The sequence below is a fragment of the Furipterus horrens genome, unplaced genomic scaffold, assembly GCF_987537825.1.
Source record: "Furipterus horrens unplaced genomic scaffold, mFurHor1.1.pri manual_scaffold_6, whole genome shotgun sequence".
NCBI lineage: Eukaryota > Metazoa > Chordata > Mammalia > Chiroptera > Furipteridae > Furipterus > Furipterus horrens.
This window is the reverse complement of record NW_028327176.1, coordinates 90,191,386-90,209,919: the sequence shown is the minus strand read 5'-3', so window position 1 is coordinate 90,209,919 and position 18,534 is coordinate 90,191,386. Positions and strand designations below refer to the sequence as shown.

The 18,534-nt window shown below is 41.2% G+C and overlaps 1 protein-coding gene across 1 annotated transcript in view; it reads left to right on the top strand.

Moving 5' to 3' along the window:
* The window catches only part of STK38 (serine/threonine kinase 38), a 46,863-nt gene extending 32,687 nt beyond the window's left edge, over positions 1–14,176 (top strand). Inside the window, exons 8-14 of the mRNA XM_090282306.1 lie at positions 1,737–1,839; positions 2,638–2,699; positions 8,885–9,002; positions 10,267–10,390; positions 10,579–10,674; positions 11,601–11,695; positions 12,181–14,176. Coding sequence (XP_090138432.1) covers positions 1,737–1,839; positions 2,638–2,699; positions 8,885–9,002; positions 10,267–10,390; positions 10,579–10,674; positions 11,601–11,695; positions 12,181–12,311 — 729 coding nt within the window. The 3' untranslated portion in view covers positions 12,312–14,176. The remainder of the gene's footprint in view (positions 1–1,736; positions 1,840–2,637; positions 2,700–8,884; positions 9,003–10,266; positions 10,391–10,578; positions 10,675–11,600; positions 11,696–12,180) is intronic.
* The last annotated feature ends 4,358 nt before the right edge of the window (positions 14,177–18,534 follow it).

Genomic DNA, 18,534 nt, shown 5'->3' with positions numbered 1-18,534 from the left:
ACTCAATCTAGGTGAGGAGGAATGGGGACCCTGCTAGGTACATATTTACTCTCTATAATATGCTAGCCCAGATTTGTAGAATAAATGTTCTCACAAGTGAGGTCATTTGTGTATTCAGCCATATATATTGTAGAAATGAAAATGTGGAAGTTTTGAGTAACTGCTGTACACTCAGAATAGCTACAGAATTCCCTGAAAATCTAGGTTTGAATAGCATTTGCTCCAGGCATTGCTCTTTAAAAACACACTTCTTTCTTAGAGGTATCCTGGCAAAACGTGTAATTGTGAGAACTACAAATTAACCTCTGTTCCTTGACTTGTAGAACAAGTTATTTGCAAATCTGAAAAAAAAAAGATATCAGGTTAACAGGCTCAAAGCTGTCTTTGTTGGCAGTTGACCTTGTTGCGTGCATGCAGGTGCGCGCGCACACACACGCAGCCAAACTGAATGGGATTTCTTTAAAAACAGAGCAAAATAAAATCGGACCCATCTGTAGCCTTGTACCCTGGGAAGTCTGTATGTTAGGACCTGAAGGAAGGTGGTGTCATGGAATGACCACACATGTTGTAGTTGTTGGGGCTCAAACACTGGCCACACCATGTCTGTTGAACAGTTGTGTGACCTTGAGCAGCATTGGTCCCTGAACATCAGGAGTCCCTCCCCTATTTTTGGTTTTACCTCCTTTACTTAAAATTTAACCACCCTCAGATCACCTACCTCCTTCTGAGGGCCAGTTACATGTCAGGCACCAAGTTAGGAGCCTTGTATGCGTTCATTCTCATCATTCCTACAGGGAGATGTCATACCCCACTTGCCAGGTGAGCACGGGGGTTGCAGAGCCTGTCTAATCCTGGTCATGGGAGGAAGAGCATTGCTGGTTTCTGGTTTGGGTTTCGTCATTTCACCAGAAAGCCTTTTCATGACTCTGAGTCTGAGCGTGGCTTACGAGGTATAAATGAGAAAAGACGCTTACAATGTGGTGTCTGGCTCACAAGAGGTGTGAGTTTTCCTTGAAAGGAATGATAGGATTAGAGACTTATGATTGAAATGCAGCCTGTCAGCATTTACCAAAAATTGTGAAGTGCAGTTTATTCCCTTGGTCTTTGGAATAGTTTACTCCTTGGAATTTATCCTAATGAAAGAATTCAAGAGAAGGAGATGCTCTATGAACAAAGATTGGTTCATTATTTAACAACCGTGTATTAAGACCATCCTCTGGGCCAGCTGTGGTTGGGCTTGGGAACAGAGGCCCTCTGGGTCACGGGTGCACGTGACCCGCGGCATGTGAGAGTGAAGAGGTGGGGCTGGCGTGAGCATGCCCTCTGAGGGGGCGTTAGTAAGCAGTGATGTGCCGAGTCATTTGGATTTATCTAGAAACATTAAAAATGGTAACTTAAAAGACTATATATAAACACAGAAGAATATTTTAGTTTAAGAAGTAAAATTATCTTTAGATGCTATGGATGCTATGGAGGGTTCAACTATGTTTAAAAGCATATTTGGACAAAAACAAAGATAATATGCAAAAATGAAAATAGCTTATTTGTATAATAGAATTTGGGGTGATCTTTTAAAAATTTATTTGCTATTATATATATTTTCTCTGTAATAAAATTTAAAAAGGCAGCATACTTTGGCTGTGGAGCTGTAGTGGAAATGGCAAGGAGCTGGAGAAGGTCCTGTTGTGTTCCACATCCGTGACTGTTCTCATTGCCTTGTTTCTTCTTCCCCGTAGGGCCATGTGAAACTTTCTGACTTTGGCCTTTGCACAGGCCTGAAAAAAGCACATAGGACAGAATTTTACAGAAATTTGAACCACAGTCTTCCCAGTGACTTCAGTAAGTGTTAACAGTGATGTTAGCCTTTTTGTTCCTCACCTGGGCCTACTAAAGCTGTTCCCCTGGTAACCAAGAGGTGCAGGACAAATTAGTAGAATCTTCCTTGAGGCTTTAGAGAATGAACTGATCTGTAGTTGTATACTGAGGCAAGGTGAGTGCTGCCAGATGTGTTAGGACAGATGTTGCAAAGAGCTGGCTTTGGAGCTCTCCTCAGAGATTCCTGGGGAGGGATTTGGGTCAGTTGGGGGAAAAGTCCTGGGAACAATTCCAGATTAAGTTCTCCTACATGCTTCTTTCTGCCGCGGCAGAAAGAAATTTATCTTTATGGGTGTTACTTTCACTTGAGCACACTCAAACCATTGAAATTATGTGGTCAAATTACAGTTCATCTTAGAGAAGTTTATGTCAAATAATGTATTATAAATTCAGGAGTCTTTGATTAGTTAATACTCTTGGAAATTTGTTGATAATTTTGAGAAGTTATAGATGCTCTAGGTTCACTTTGGGACCTTTGCTGCTGCTGAGACTGGTTTCCTGTAACTCTGATGAAGGCGTGCCCGTGTACTCTGTGGCCACACGGTCCACATGGAAGTGCTGCTCAGCTTCATTGTGCGATTCTTGGAACAAATGCTTCAGAGCCTCTGATTTGGGCTTAGAGACTGGATGGGAAATGTGTCATCCAGAGTTACTGATGTGTTGGCAGACTTTAGGGTCTCATGTGGTTTGAACCAGAGCCTAAAAAAAGTAGTAAACATTCCTGTCTGAACTTTGATTAGAACTTGTTTTCTCTACTTCTAGCTTTCCAGAACATGAATTCCAAAAGGAAAGCAGAAACCTGGAAAAGAAATAGACGTCAGCTAGTAAGTAATAGCTGTAGCTTCTTAAATTCTACAAACCAAGTATGAATATGATTTTAAAATATGCACATAAATTTACATTGATAAATGTTTACAGCATATCTGTCCCTTGCTTTTAAGATTACCTTAATAGAACACCGCTATGTTCATAGCGCTAAGGTAATCATTTGAAGGCAGATGATATTAGGATGTTTTGGTTGGGACATTTTTCAGTAGATGACCTCATTCTGACCTTTTACATTGGTGATGACCCCTTTTCTTCCTGTCCCCCCTCTTCCCTTTTTTTATGGTGGTAAAGGGTTTTATTTAAGCTGCAGGTCTCTCAAAATGAAACTAAGTACAGGTACCTACCCAGAGCTTTAAGCCAGTGGTTCTCAAACTTAACATTTTGATTCACTTCAGCAAGTCAAGACTCCTGAATTTACCACTACTTTGTGGTGGAAAAAATCCAGGTGTTGAAATTGGAGAGAAAGTTAAAGGAAATGCTCACTACTTACTTTATAAAATATTTGAATACACATAAAATTATGCCCCACAAGCTTAAAAAATAACATTATTGTAGTTGGAAGTTATTTAAATCACACAAATTCACCAGTGAAATGTTGCTGTCTAGCAGACATTTATTCTGATTCATTGGTTCATATTTAAAGTGCAGTGTATGTGTACTGATGTCTAGTTACTAGAAAATTAATGGAAACGTGTATTACTGCATACTTAGGCTTTGCTAGAAACCCATAACAAATGAAACTGATGATGGTAAAGCTAAACTAAAAGCCGGTCATTAGAAAGCAAGAATAGCAGCAACAGAAAGCTAGGCCTTCTGCGGATTGATCGTGCATGTAGGTTTGCTAGACATCGTGGCACTTCTGCGTGTCAGTGTATTACAGATACCATCGTGGCTTGACAGGTTTGCCAAATGTTGTTTCTCAGCCAGTCTTCTTAGTAAAATACTGAATCAGAGTTCTCTATAATGTCTTTAATAACTTATTGGGTTGGCCAAAAAGTTGGTTTGGTTTTTTTCATAAGATGACTCTAGTAGCTCTTAGTTGTCTTTAACTTCATTTGAAACAATTTTGTTAGATTGTATTGTGACAGCTGTCATATCAGTGTGCATTAAAAAAAACTTATAAAAATTGGTGAGTTTTTGTGTAGCCATTTTAATATTGAAGAAGGAAGAAAATAACGCCACATTTCCTGCATATTATGGTTTATATTTCAAGAAAGGTGAAAACACAACTGAAATGCAAAGAAAGATTTGTGCAGTGTATAGGGAAAGTGCTGTGACTAAATGTGTCAAAAGTGGTTTGTGAAGTTTTGTGCTGGCAATTTCTCACTGGACAATGCTCCACAGTCGGGTAGACCAGTTGGAGATGATAGCGATGAAATTGAGACATTAATTGAGAACAATCAACGTTATACCATGTGGGAGATAGCCAACATATTCAAAATATCCAAATCAATAAAGTAATTGGTGAAAATGAAACCTGTGTCTTTTATTTTACAGAGAAAACCATATGGACTTTTTGGCCAACCCAGTACTTAACTTAAGTTTCAGTCATGTGAAATGGAAGCCTGTAGAATTGTTTAAGAAAGAATCAAAGGAAAGGCTTGTTTGTTTTTTAAATTTGTTTGAAGCTCCTATGTGGGCCCAGAATATGCTTTGAATTTTATGATTTTTATGTTAAACTTGGGCCCTGGGAGAGGCATTAACTCAAACTAAACACTTTTGGAGATGCAGTAACTGAAATTAATTTTTTATAATCTTTCTCTGACATTAATTTAGGGATACTTAATTTTGGTGTAGTCATATCATAGTCTCCTTAGGAACTATGATATTCTTTAAATGTCTAAATTCTGTATGTGGTTGGAAAACTGTTTACATAGCTTGTTGAGGATTAGGGAATGTCAGTGACAAAATTGGTCAGGTGCTTCTGTTATATCTCTCCTTAGAGCAGATCTTAACCTCAGCTGCACATCAGGATCCCCTTGGAATTTCAGATCATCCTGATGTCTGGGTCGCACCCCCAGAGATTCTGATTCTGTTGGTTTGGGGTATATAGTCTGGTATCTGATTTTTAAAAGGACTCTGGGTGATTTTGCTGTGCAGTGAAGGTTGAGACCCTCCAAGGAGGAGACTAGTTCTTAACAATAGCTTCTGCATTACTGGGAAATTGACATTTACCTATGTTTTGGAAGCTAACAAAAGGTAAGGAATCTTTTTTTTTTTTTTTAAGCAAGCCAAGATTTAACCTTTGTCTACTGTACAGATATTTATTTGGGGGGTAATTAAACTTAAATACCTTAAATTATCATTATATTTTGAGACAGGCTTTATGCTCTTTGACATGCACCAAAGCGTCATGTCAGACTTACTAGGTACCACTTACAGGTCTGTAAGGAAGCGCCTGTATTTGGAGTTCAATATCCTTTAATAATTCAAAATCTGAGTAAACAGAGGTTCTCATGCTGTGATAAATGTTCTTGCCTTTTTATTTTATATGTGGTAGAAAAAGGAACAGATTTTAAGGTCATTCTCATATTACCTATTTTGATAACTTGAACAAAAATAAAAGCCACCTCTCAGTCTTCATAAGGTTCATTAATCATGTGCTTCTGACCTTTCATAAATGATCCCATTCAGCTAGTACCAAGAAGAAAGCTAATGTTGTTAATGCTTAATGTAAATTTACTGCTATAGGTTAATAAGCCTGTCACATTGCTCACCCACTCTGTTACTTTTCAGTCCATTGAGAATCACTGAATAGAGTTTTAAGGTTTACTCCTTGGCTGCTTAAGTTATATTGTAATGTTTTAAATTGCTTTGTGGTCCTGGGTAACCTTAGGCTCAGCAGCTGATTAGGAAATAGGTATGTGTCAGCTTTAAGTTATCAAACCACAGAGGTAAGAGATGAAGTACTTCTAGGCATCGATCTTTGTCAGTTTATTTAATTTTCGGTGTAAAATTTACAGAAGTGATTGAGTAGGGAATGAAATTGCTTTATTTCCCCTGAAATCATAAATTGGGGCATGTCACATGTTTGAAATGACTATTAACAACTAACAAAGCTTTCTTAGAGTGCAGCTTTAATTGACACTATAAATATCCAGACAAGAAAAGGGAAAAGAAGGACACAGATTTGAGGTACTAAGAGCTTGGAGTTGGAGAACATCTTGGTATGGAAAACAGACAAAAGTTTGGGAAGGGGGCAGGCAGTCTCTGGACTAGAAACACCTATTGCCAGTTTGTTGAAAGGAGAGTGAGCTGCTCAGGCGCTGGGCTCCAGTCCCGGAGCGAGAACATTGCTGTGGGTCACAGGCTGGGCCTGCTGCTGGCTATTCTTTAACACCTTAGTACCTTGAAGCAATTCTTTTCCTGTGGCAATGTATCTCTGGTTTCGTAATAGAAATCTTTGAACAAATAAGATTTACTTAATACTCAGCTTTGCTGGAACAAACCTAGTCTCAAAATTGAAGAGTTTCTGTAGTTTCTTAACCTTTATAATAGAATGAAATATTTCTGCTTCTTGGGGTAGGCCCAATCCATGTTTCAGGCTTAAAGCTTTAAAGAAATAAAACAAAGCAAAACTGGCATTTATGTTATTTAATATGTGTATTTAAAAGAAACATTGTACAATTAGGTATGTGGGAAAATGGGTTTCTTTTTTACAGTATACACAAAGTAAATTGTAGGTGGAAAGTAAAACTGAAAATTTTAGAAGCAAATACCTGTAATATCTTTATGACCTCAGAGTAAAGGATTTCTCAAATAAGATACAAGGAGTACAAATCATAAAGAAAAACATGTTTTATTTTACTACTATAAAGAAAAAAACTTTCCATATATTGAATGACATAAATGAGAAGATAAATCACAAGGTTCAACTACTTTCAAATTATCTCGTAGTTCATGGACGTATCCTACAACCCAGCCGTTCTAGTCTCCCCCTAGTCAGGTGCCTTGGAGAAACTCTTACACCTGTGAGCCAGAAGACATGTCAAAGAATGTTTATTGCATTTTTGTAATAGCAAAAGACTCGAAATTATTTAATGGTTCCTGTCCATCAATAGGGCAATGGTTACATTCTGGAATAAAATATTTTACAGCAGTGAAAATAATTGAACTACAGCTACATCTGTGACATCATGGTTCAATTTTAGAAACAACACATTGAGAGGAAAAATTAAATAGCAGAAGACTGCATGTAAATGGTACTATTTTTACAAAGTTCAAAAACAAAACTAAAAAAGATCATATTTAAAGAAACACATGACTAAGTTAAATTTCTTTTTAGAAGCAGAGGAACGATAAACATAATATTGAGGAGACATGGGGGTTGGGAGAGGCATGGGGATGGGACGGGAGGAGTACTCGTTTAGTTTTAATGATATTAGTAATATTTCGGTTCTGCAGTTGAACTCATGGGTATTCATTTTCATTATAATGCTTTATAATTCAATATTTACACATTTTTTTGTATGTGACAAATATATCATTTAAACAGTCATAAAATTATAAGCCTCAGACTGGGAGAAGATATTTGCAATATGTAAAACTATAAAGGATTAATGTCCTGAATCAGGATTAATACCTTGGACTTACTAAAACTTCCTAAGAATCAATAAGAAAAAAGATCATGCAACTAAAAAAAGCTAATGGGCAAAGGATCTAAACAGGAATTCACAGAAAAAGAGAAATGAATGGCTAATTAACATGTGAATATGCACTACACCTTAATGGAAATAAGGGAAATGCACATTAAAGCAGTGAGATCTCATTTCATATTCATCTGATTGGTAAAATTTAAAAGTGCGACAAAACCTGTGTTGGTGAGATAGAAATATCAGGAGCTCCTCCCCACTGGGGGTGTTTAAACAGGCATAACTGCTTTGGAGGGCAATTGGAAGACGTCTAATTAAGTAGAAGACCCAGCAATACTATTTCTTGCACCTAGTGAAATTTTTGCACAAGTGCCCAGGGGGTATTACAAGAATGTTTATTCAGGTGGTGTTTGTTATAGTGAAACATTGGAAGCAATATAAGTGTCCATTTGCAGGAGAATGGATTAAAAAAACAGACATTTTTGTAATGGAATAGTGTACGCGCAGTAAAATGGGTGTATTGGAGCTACATGAATTAATCTCACTTATAATTGGAGTAAAGAAAAGCAAGTTGTAGCCTTGTAGAATCATACAGTACAGCATGAAACCCAAGATGAAATATACAAGAAGTAATATGTCACTTATGTGAATATTCATACAAGCATAGCATAGCAACTCCAGGGAGGTTTAAACCTCAGCGGGGAAAGAGGGAAGGTATCAGGCTTCAATCGTTTCTTTAATTTAATTTCTTTTAAAAGACAAATGTTCTGAGACAAATATGGCATATTATTTTCCCTCTTTAATATGGGTAATGGTTACTTGTGTATTATATTGTCTGTGCTTTGTTTCTATATGTTTGCAGTATTTTGTAATAAATATTTATAAAAGACAACACAGCTGTAATTTTTAATTTTAGAAGTTGTATGATACCAAAAGCACCTAGACTGGAGCCTTCCACGCCGAGCGCACTGAAAGGCTCGTACTGTCCTCCCCGCATTCCAGCCCTGGCCTATGAGAAAAGATTACTTGAATTCAGAAAACATCCTAAGAACTATTTACATAAATAGCTAAGTTTGGTAGACATTTATAAACCTTTGACCTATAGGATATAACTTTAGCTTTTGATAATAAAACTCCCCTTAATGATTCTCTCATATTGAAGAATGTATATGGTGGAAAGGGATGATCTGGAACAAGATAATTTCCAAACTGCACTCTGCCACTTACTTAGTTCTGAGGCCTTAGCAGAGCCATTTTGGGCATCAGATTTTTTAATCTGTGAAGTTGGGTTAATAAGGTCCTCTTTGCTGAGTTTTGTCAGGATAAAATCTCATAAGCATATAAAAAGAACAGAGCCTGGCACTCAGCTGGACACTCAGTCAGTCATGGTACTAGTCGTCATCACAAGTACCTTTGGGTCTCTCATCTCACCGACAGAGCGTGATTGTTCATTTCGGAAGTGCTCTGGCAGATCAGGTTTGCTGTTAAGCAGCTGTGGGTGGCTCCAGATGGTGGCCTTTGGTCTATAGTACAGAACTCTGGCACCCTCTTGCCTGCTGGGCCTCCCTGACATGTGGCACGTGTTTCAGGCCTTCTCCACAGTAGGTACTCCCGACTACATTGCTCCCGAGGTGTTCATGCAGACCGGGTACAACAAGCTCTGTGATTGGTGGTCGCTTGGAGTGATCATGTATGAGATGCTCATCGGTAAGTCACGTGCTTTCAGATGACTTTTTCTGTGTAGCCAGGAAAGATTCCTACATTGATAATAAAATGTTTCAATTTGGGGTTGATTTACATCTTCTCCCCTCCCCCATCTTTCTTGTTTAAATTTTTTTTTTTTTAAATTTATTCAGAGAGAGAGAAAGGGAGAAGGAGAAACATGGGTTTGTTGTCCCACCCATTTATGCGTCACTGGTTGCTTCTTGTATGTGCCCTGACCTGACCGGGCATCAAACCCGCAACCCTGGTGCATCGGGACAACGCTCTAACCAACTGAGCTACCTGGCCAGGGCTCCCCCTCCCCATCTTTCAAAGTAAAATTTTTCCTGTAGACAACTCTTGGCCAAAAAGTGTATCCCACTATGTTCTCTGGCACCCTGACATCCTGTGGTTGCTTTGCTGATCATTTATCCTGTTTTTTTCTGCGTTTTCATCCTCCATCTAGCAGCTCTTGCAGTCACTGGCGTTCATTAAATACCTGTTGTGTGCAGAGAGCTTTACCCGGGCACTGCCGCACACTCTCTTTACTTCTTATTTGCTGTCACCTTCCTCTCTCAAGGCCTTCAAAGCATGGGGCGCTCTGACCGCTCTCCCTCTTACTCAGTTTGGTATGTCTCACGTAGGGGACACATCAGTGGGGTGGCCCTATGCCTGAGAGCATAGAGAGTCAGTATATTTGGGGTGGTAGCGAGTGTGTCTGTGGGGACGACAGGTGTGGCATCTGTCTGGCTGTGTTGTCTTTGGGAGCACTGGCTGGGTGCCTGCGGGTGCTGCAGTCAGCGCGGAGGGCCGGTGGAGTAATACAGTACATGAGGGTTTGGCCTCTTCCCTGTGGTTCTCAAACGAGGGGTGGTGGTCACTGTTCTTACTCAACTTGTTTGGCACTTTACCCACATAGGGATCTTGTTAAAATGGAGTCATTTCTTATTGATGTTGTGTCATCCTTTTGTTTCTTTTTGGGTCACATTGGTCCCACATCTGCAACTACTGACGTTCCCCTTTCTTCTCCCAGCCCCAGTGATTAGCTGACTCCCTAGTGGTTCGAGAAGCACAACCTGACTTTGGGTTTAGGTCTGGGGGAAGACAGAAAATTTGTGTAGGTGCTTGCTGGGATGAGTGGAAATCCTGTCCACGTCATGGGGGGAGGGACATAAGAAGTCTTTAAAGATATATAGAATCATATTAAAGCGAATAATCTCAGATTCAAAGTTCTGCAATGTTAAAGCTCCAAGTTCCTTTTTTATTACAGGCTACCCACCTTTCTGTTCTGAGACCCCTCAAGAGACATATAAGAAGGTGATGAACTGGAAAGAAACTTTGACTTTTCCTCCAGAAGTTCCTATCTCTGAGAAAGCCAAGGATCTAATTTTGAGGTATCAGTCAGAGAACATCTCCCCTGTCCCAGGCTTTCTGACCTGAATCCATTTTTTTAGGCTTTCATTATTTCCTAGATTTGTCATCCTTGAGTCCTCCCATTTCTTTTAAAAAAGGGAAGGTTATTCCTTTTGTTTTTCTGAAGAGACTACTTGAGGTGTGCTGAAAAGGCCTCTGTCTTTTTCAGATTCTGCTGTGAATGGGAGCATAGGATTGGAGCCCCTGGAGTTGAGGAAATCAAAAGTAATTCTTTTTTTGAAGGCGTTGACTGGGAACATATCAGGTATATCTACATGAAAGCTTTCAAGATTATTTCAGAAAGTCTGTAGTTTGCTTAATACTAATTTGGAAGCAGCATTATTAGCAAACTGAGTTGTTAATTTCTTCTTAGAACTTCAGTGTATTTTCCTCATTTTAATTCATGGTAAGGACTGGACATTGGAGCTTCCTGTTCGCCCAGAGCCATGGGATATGTTGAAGTTATTTCCACAGTGAACTGAACTTCGGGTTTCATGGTGAAGGGAACAACTAAGAAGTGTGTTCTTTTTACCTGGAACACACCAACCTCTCTAGTGTTGGGGGTCACCTGCAGGACAGTCCCTGCCCAGACAGTAGGGGACTGGGAGACGAAGAAGGAGAAGGAGTGGAAGGATGGGGGCAGGAAGTGGTGCAGAGGGTGGAGAGGGAGATTGATCTGGTCTGCAGAGGGCCGCCAGCCCAGCAAGAGCCTGCGCAGCCCGCTGCGGCCCTGCCACTTCCTCAGCGCCTGCTAGGCGCCAAACAGAAGGTGGACTTGTCATCTGTTTCATAATCGTGTTCTAGTTTGCATCCTGTGATTTTTACCTGGGCAGCATTTCAGCCACCCTACTCCTGCACCTCTGATAGCAGGTCCAGGTGCCCTTCTAGCAGGCAGGGCGGGCCGTCAGGGCGAGTGCCTAGCTGTGGGCTTGAATTTCTTCTTACTGCTCTTGTCTTCCTAGCCATGAATAATTATACCTAATGTTTTTTTCATTGTAATTTATTTTGTTTGGCTGTAGTCAGTTGGCATGGTTGGTCTGTGGTCAGAAGCTTTTCAGAGAAGGTAAATGCTGTCTGCCAGGGGCTAGTCTCCCCATGTCAGACCAGGGGTCTTCTTTGGAGAAGACTTGATTAGTTATGACCCATATGATTACTAACCATGGTAATTCTTGGCATGTCTATTCTTGGCAGAGAGAGACCTGCTGCAATATCTATTGAAATCAAAAGCATTGATGATACCTCAAACTTCGATGAATTTCCAGAATCTGATATTCTTAAGCCAACAGGTAATATCACCGACACTGCCTCCTACTGCCTTACAAGTGCATTATTTACCTCCAGTTTGGGGGTGATGTTTACATATCAGGGTGGAGAACATGGAGAGGGACTTCAGTTCTTCAGGTTCTTTGTAAGTATTTCCCAGTGCTGATGCTGGGTACAAGCGAGGCCTTGCCGAATGGAAGATGAGTACAAACTCCTGTGTCTCTCAGCTGGGTGAGAAATCACAAAGATCTGTTCTCCTGTTGTAATTTACTAAATTAAAAGTTAGGTAACCTGAATTGACAGAAATGGGAAAATAAAACTTAAAGTATATGTGAATCAAATGAGGTTCAAAGAAAATATAGGCAAGCAAATGCAGAAAATTCGCACCGCGTGCAAAATAACTTTTCCCAAATAGAAACTGCTGTTCTTCAGAATGTCATGTCTTCAGTACCCAGTGGTCCATCCGGGTAAGACAGTAAATCAACTCTCACATCTATTTCTTTCCCAGTGGCAACAAGTAATCACCCTGAGACTGACTACAAGAACAAGGACTGGGTCTTCGTCAATTACACGTACAAGCGCTTTGAGGGCCTGACTGCGCGGGGGGCGATACCTTCCTACATGAAAGCGGCAAAGTAGTATCCTTGAAGTGGAACCCTGAACAGAGCAGAGTTCTTTGTACATCACAGTGTTCCTCTCACACACTCTTTTGAAAGAGCTTCCAAAAAGTTTATGGAATCCACCAGTATGTCCTGGTAAACTTGCCTGAAATGTGATAGTGAGTAGATAGATCCACAGTGCATCTGAGAAGCTGGAAAACAAAGACAGCCATTTCTACTGTGTCGGCCATAAGCAGCTTCTTTAGAAGCATCGTGAGCCAATTTGATAGATGTTTTCCTAAGTTCATCAGAATGAAGGGGAAAAAACAGCCATCATCCAACGTTATTGAAATTGTAATGTGTACTTATTGAATAACACAGCCAATTCCGTGATTTTGTGATATGCTTTCTGCCAAGCCCACCAAGTATTTCTTTTCCTTTACAGCTAAAAGTTCCATAGTACTAAGGAAATAAAGCAATAATGAAAGTCTCAGCAGCCAGCATTCTGGCTGAAGAAAATGATCGACCATCCTCTGAGGGAGTGTGATGGTAGTTTCTCCCCATACCTCGCCCCAGGCAAGTGGCTTTTTATAGCCTCCATTCATGGTGCACTTTATTTATGGTACTAGGCTAAAGACCCTCAATCCATTGATTTTTATCTCCCCACCCATCTGAAATACTCATGCTGCTTTTCTGAGTGTTGATGAGGGAATACCGGCTTGATCCTTTGCTACTCTTAGAAGGCCCCTAAACCCATTGAGCATTGCCAAGGAGTCAGGGTCACTGGGAAACGCTCACTTTCTCTTCATGGCTGTATCAGAAAATCCCTAAGTTGGATGTTTCCATGGACCGGCAATACCTGCAAGTGCTGCCAACAGGAACTTGGTTTATCTGGGAACACAGTAAAGAGAGCCAGGCAGAGGCAAGAGGCCTGGAATCCTCTTGGACAAGGTGCTGCTCCTGCTCGGTCTCCGAAACCTCCTTAGAAGTGGTGAAGGAACCAGCCCAACAGAAGGTGCAGAGCCAGCCTACAGATCTTTGTCAAGTTCACTGGTCAATCCCTGGTGCAACTGTGTTTGTGTTCTCTTGGTGTTTCTTCTTTTCCTACTTTGAGTACCATTTTGCCTTGGAATCACAATTACAGATTTTTCCTTTGCAGATGCCTTCCTGGGGGATGTTCCTCTCCACTGTAAAGGGTGGCCCGCAGCTCAGGCTGACCAGGCTGCTGCTGTGGCGTACTCCCATGAGACACCCTCTGAATTTCTGCACAAAGTGCCTTCTCTTTTACAGCTGCCACCATCTTTAGAGGAATTTTGCTGTGTCAGAAAATTGTGGAGATTCCATATAAATGCATTATTACTTTTTAAAATTTTGATAACTCTGAAAGCATCATTTGCACCTGTGTGATAACTTTACCTGTTGCAGAGCATCATGGCCAAGCCACAGCTAGGGGGTTGCTCCCTGCCTGTCCTGGCGTTGTTAAGATCGGCTTTGAAAGGAACGGATGTCCTAGCTTAGCCATTCCAAAAAGAAAAATGGAATTTGTTATAGTTGTAAGTGAAACTGCTTTGGATTTTAATGTCTTAGAGGAAGAAAAAAGAATATTAAGGTATTAACCATGGATGAAGGTAATGTGTCTGCCCCTTAATCCTTTATTCATGGTCTGTTAGTGAAAAGGAAGTAAATGAGATTCTTTTGTGTAAATTTGTAGTTTCTTTGTATTACCAAATGTTGGGGCGTGTGTGGGGAGTGTGTGGTCAGCATGGGTGAGGAGATGTAACAGGAGTGCTGATAGTCTGTGTGTTGCAGAGTGGCGGGGGATCATTTGTTTTAGGGGGAAATGTCCACATTTTAACTTTTAAACTTTTGAATAAACTTTTAAAATTTTTGTGGAAAAAAGTCAAATATGGTTTCGAATTCAAAGAGGCAGAGTGCTAACACTGGATCACCATCTGTAGGCAAAGTACTTTTCTGTCTCAGGGAAGCAGGCACCTGAGTCTTCTGAATTGCTCTTCATATAAAGAGACAGTCTTCTGTCGGCCCCACATGCGTTCTACCTGGTTCCATGTTACAGGGCACAGTGCTCTCCCCTCTCAGTAAGGCCACGGGGAGGCCTTTCTGACAAAATGCTCTCGACTGGCAGACCCTTGGTCCATCTGTTTACAGCCCAGCCCCAGCCTGGGGTGGACCAGAAATCTCAGAAGCTCTCAGGGATATTGTGTACTTGAGTCCTGTTGGGTCCCACTCTTACCCCTTCTCTAGGTTAGGGGAAGAAGCCTCATGAAGAGACAGGAAGGAAGGGGCAAGGCCAGGCAGGGTAGGACCTGCAGGCAGAGGGCAGCTAAATGCAGTCAGAATGTCTTGTCTTTCCAAGGCTCATTGGGAACATGTTGGGATTGGCTCAGCATTGGTCCTGTTCGCAGATAATGCTGTTTCCTGCTCTCTTAGTGGCAGTTAGAAAATAATAGAACTCTTAACTGCAATGCATACTAAAACGAACCTGAATGGGGATGCCATTCTTGATTCAGATTCTTTATTCAGAGTGCATCAGAAGTCTCTTCAATGCCTGTTTCTTTTTAGAATTACTTTCAAAAGTAACATAGATGAATTCCTGTGGGATTAATATTCAAGGTTTGACTACGATTGCTAACTTCAAAAGCCATCTATATATGGCATAATAGGAATCTTCTGCTATTTATTACTAATACTTTTTCTCTGAATTAGTTCCTTGGAAAGCATATATCCTGGATTTCCTTCCATGTCTCTCTCCTGGTTCTTTGTGTTATATACAGTGGGGTTTTTAGAACCCAAAAGGATTCAGTGAATGGTATTTTCCTTTCCTGGGTAGCATACACTTACCTGGAATTGCCTATCAAAGCCAGCATTGACGTAAAACCAACCTCCACATGCTTTTTCACACGTTTTCAGAGAAAAGCATCTTACCCAAATAACATGTAAGCACCCACAATATAGAGAGTTCAGTACCAGGCACTCGGCAGATGCAAGGGAGAGTTTTGTGGTTCTGAAGATTAGTTTGAGGGGAGAATGCCTACCCACTAAATGGCTTAACAGAATGCAGCATCAATTGTAAAGGTAGTGTTTTAGTGTCAAGGTAACAATACTGTTAAACGAACCCTAAGTTGTTGGGAAGATTAGGGAAGTTTCCAGAGATATTTGCAACCAGCAGTGACTTGGCAGAGGGGAGTGAGCAGTTCAGGGCCTTGGGGGCTGGTAGGCATGATCTCGTGCTGTGGTACAGGCACAGAGCTGTGAATACTTACTGCTTTATGCAGAACACTGCACTTCTGTCACATCATTTCCCTTTCCCACTTCAACCCACTGGAGTCTGGTTCCTGCCCCTTGGGTGAAATGTTCATGTTTATTATGCCATGTTTAAAACATGCTAGTGTTAATTTTTATTATTCCTCTGGTCACTGGTGTTCAGAAGAATACTTGATCAACCTGCTGCATTCCCACTGTCGACTAAAAACCGCTCCCACCTCTCCGACTGCCTTCTTGGTAGTTCTTCTGCCACCACTGAAATGCTCGTGGTGCTCCTCAGCAACGACTTTTGCCCTCTTTTCACTCATGTGGTATCTAGGCCATCTGCCCCATACTGTGGTTTCAGCCACCAATTTTTTTTGTGGTGAGGTCTCCAAAGTGACCGACCTACCTAGACCACTCCTCAGAATTCTAGATCTCATGTAGCCAATTGCCAACTAGAAATTGCCATCTGGAGGGGTTCCTTCAGCTCAGACTAAAGCTGTCCAGAGCTCCTCTTGCCTCTGTAGCATTTTTCTTTAGGTCAGTCTACCCAGGTGTCCAAGCCCATCCTACCAGTGCCTTCATCATTCCTTACTGAACCCACTGCAGTGGCCTCTAATGACCTCCTTGCCCTTGGTCCTTTCAAGTCTGTCGTCATTCTGCATAATACCCTTGAGGGCTCCCAACACCTCTTTGTCTAAGGTACAAGTCTTTCCTTACTCTGGCCTATCTGCATCACCTCATCTGCACTTCCCTGATGACAATAAGCAATTATGTCATCTTCACTTACAGTTGAGTTGGCCTGGGATACCTCTTCCCCTTGTACTCATGGACCCAAAACTAGTATTCATCCTTCACAATTTGGTTCATGTGTCACCTCTAGAATTCTCTTGTGAACTCTACCCTTCACAGTAAAAACTGGCTACTCCACCGTTTTGAGGTTCCTGAGTGAGCTGAACTGTTTATAGATGTCTTCTCCATGTCATTATAAAAAGCCCCTTGAAGGGAGGAACTGTGTCCTACAAAGCTTGGCACTGAATGTACTCAACAGGCCACGTCTGCGGAGCATGTTCTAAACCTCTGCTGATACAGGCAGGCCTGGGAGGCACGGGCTGGCTTTAGCACCCCTTGAAGCTGTATCACCAGTAGGCTCCCAGGCTCAGTAGAAACCAGACCGGAGTAGGGTCAACCAGATGCCAAAAGATGAGAAAGAGGCTCTGTAGCAGCGTCTCCAAGGGACCTGCCTATCATTGCTGCTGTGCTTCCCCACTTGCTATAAACCAAAACGAACATCAGTTTGTGTCCTCTTACCTTTCAGATTTACAGTTGACTCTGCGGAGATCCTACTTAGTTGAGTTTGAGCGCTTACAGGGCCCGGAATGCAAATTAACTAGGAACTACAGAAGGGAGACCATTAGGCCTCTGGAACCAAGAGGTACAAAGAAACAGTGGGGCGGGAAGCACACAGGCTTGAGGCATGACACACCACCGCTGTAGGAAGGGAGACTTCCGGGCAGGCCTGCGCTGCTCCTTTCAGTCCCTTTTAAAATCTTGACTTCTAATTTTATTTTCTGCCAAAAAACAACATGGACACAAATGATAATATTTTATTATTTTTAAAAAAGCATCCCAAATATAGGATTTCGTAAACACTGGTAGGTGAACATGTGCAACTTTAAATACAAAGAGGCAAAACTAAAGGCATTTTGCCTTCAAGAGAAAATGTTCTAAAGAGGTGGTCCCATGCAGAGCACAAATGTCGCTCCATCTCCCATGAAGGCATCAGGTTTGCTTTCTGAACTGTTAGCCTGTTTTAACAATTTCAAAATGATGGCAAGAAGTGGCATTGAATAAATTACTCAAACCCCTCAACTTCCTAGTTTCACCTGATAAGACTCCATATCACACTTTGACAGTGTGAATTAAAGCCTGTGTTGATTGTTTTTACTTACACTAGGACCTGTTGGAACACTATTTGCAAATGTATTCATCCTTCCTGGGCTTATTTCATAGTATTTTCATAGACCTGTATACTTTAGATACCATACAGTTTTCCTGGCTTTTAGTTTAATATTGGCTATTGCATACTGTGTGCAGTAAAATCCAGCTACTTTCTAGCTTCTTCACCTCTTGCTGTCATTCTTTAATACTTTTCCTCCACTTGGGAGAACTTACTCATTAATGTCACCAGACACATTTTAACACCATCTCCTTGCCCACTACTCTTTTAAGTCCTCAATGGCAAATATTTCCTACTCATACGTGATATGATGCAGACACAGACTTGGATTTTAAACTTCAAATTCAGGTTCATCTTGGCTTGCTGAGATACCTCTGAGTAAGACAGTCTGGGCAAAACCATTTCCTTATGAAAATGTTTATATATAAACACCTGGCTTACTTATTTAGGCACTTAGAAAAAACATCAAACCTGAGTCCCACCTTTTTATTAAAGACCCTTCTTGCCCAGGTGGCCAGTAACTGGCCACGGGAACAGAGCAGCTACGGCTCACATGGTGGTGACTGAGGTTGAGCTCCAGGCCGGGAGGCCGTGGGGTGCAGGAGAAGCCTTTTTCCAGCAGAAGCAGCCTGAAGACCTAGCTTTTTCCTCAGTCACCACCACCTGGTGACATTGGCAGATTTACCTCCACAGATTTTCCATGGGGTTGAGGCCAAAAGCACATTAACCCAATTTGGGAAAAAAGATCTAGTTCTTGGAAGCCTGAGTAAACAAATCATTTACACTGAAAAAAGTGTTAAGTACATGCCATCCTTTCATACCTGGCTTTCTACCTAAGCAAAGACTAGTTAAATTAAGGTATTAGCTGCAGTGGGTTGCTAATACATTAGTTGTTGAACAGAAGTGATACATAACTCAGACTACACAGTCAATGCAAATTTCCTTTGCGATGACAAGGAAATAACTGACAAGTGTCAAGGAAGCACCATTAAACAATTACTGGGCTCGTCAACTACTAGAGGGCATGAATGTTTACTGG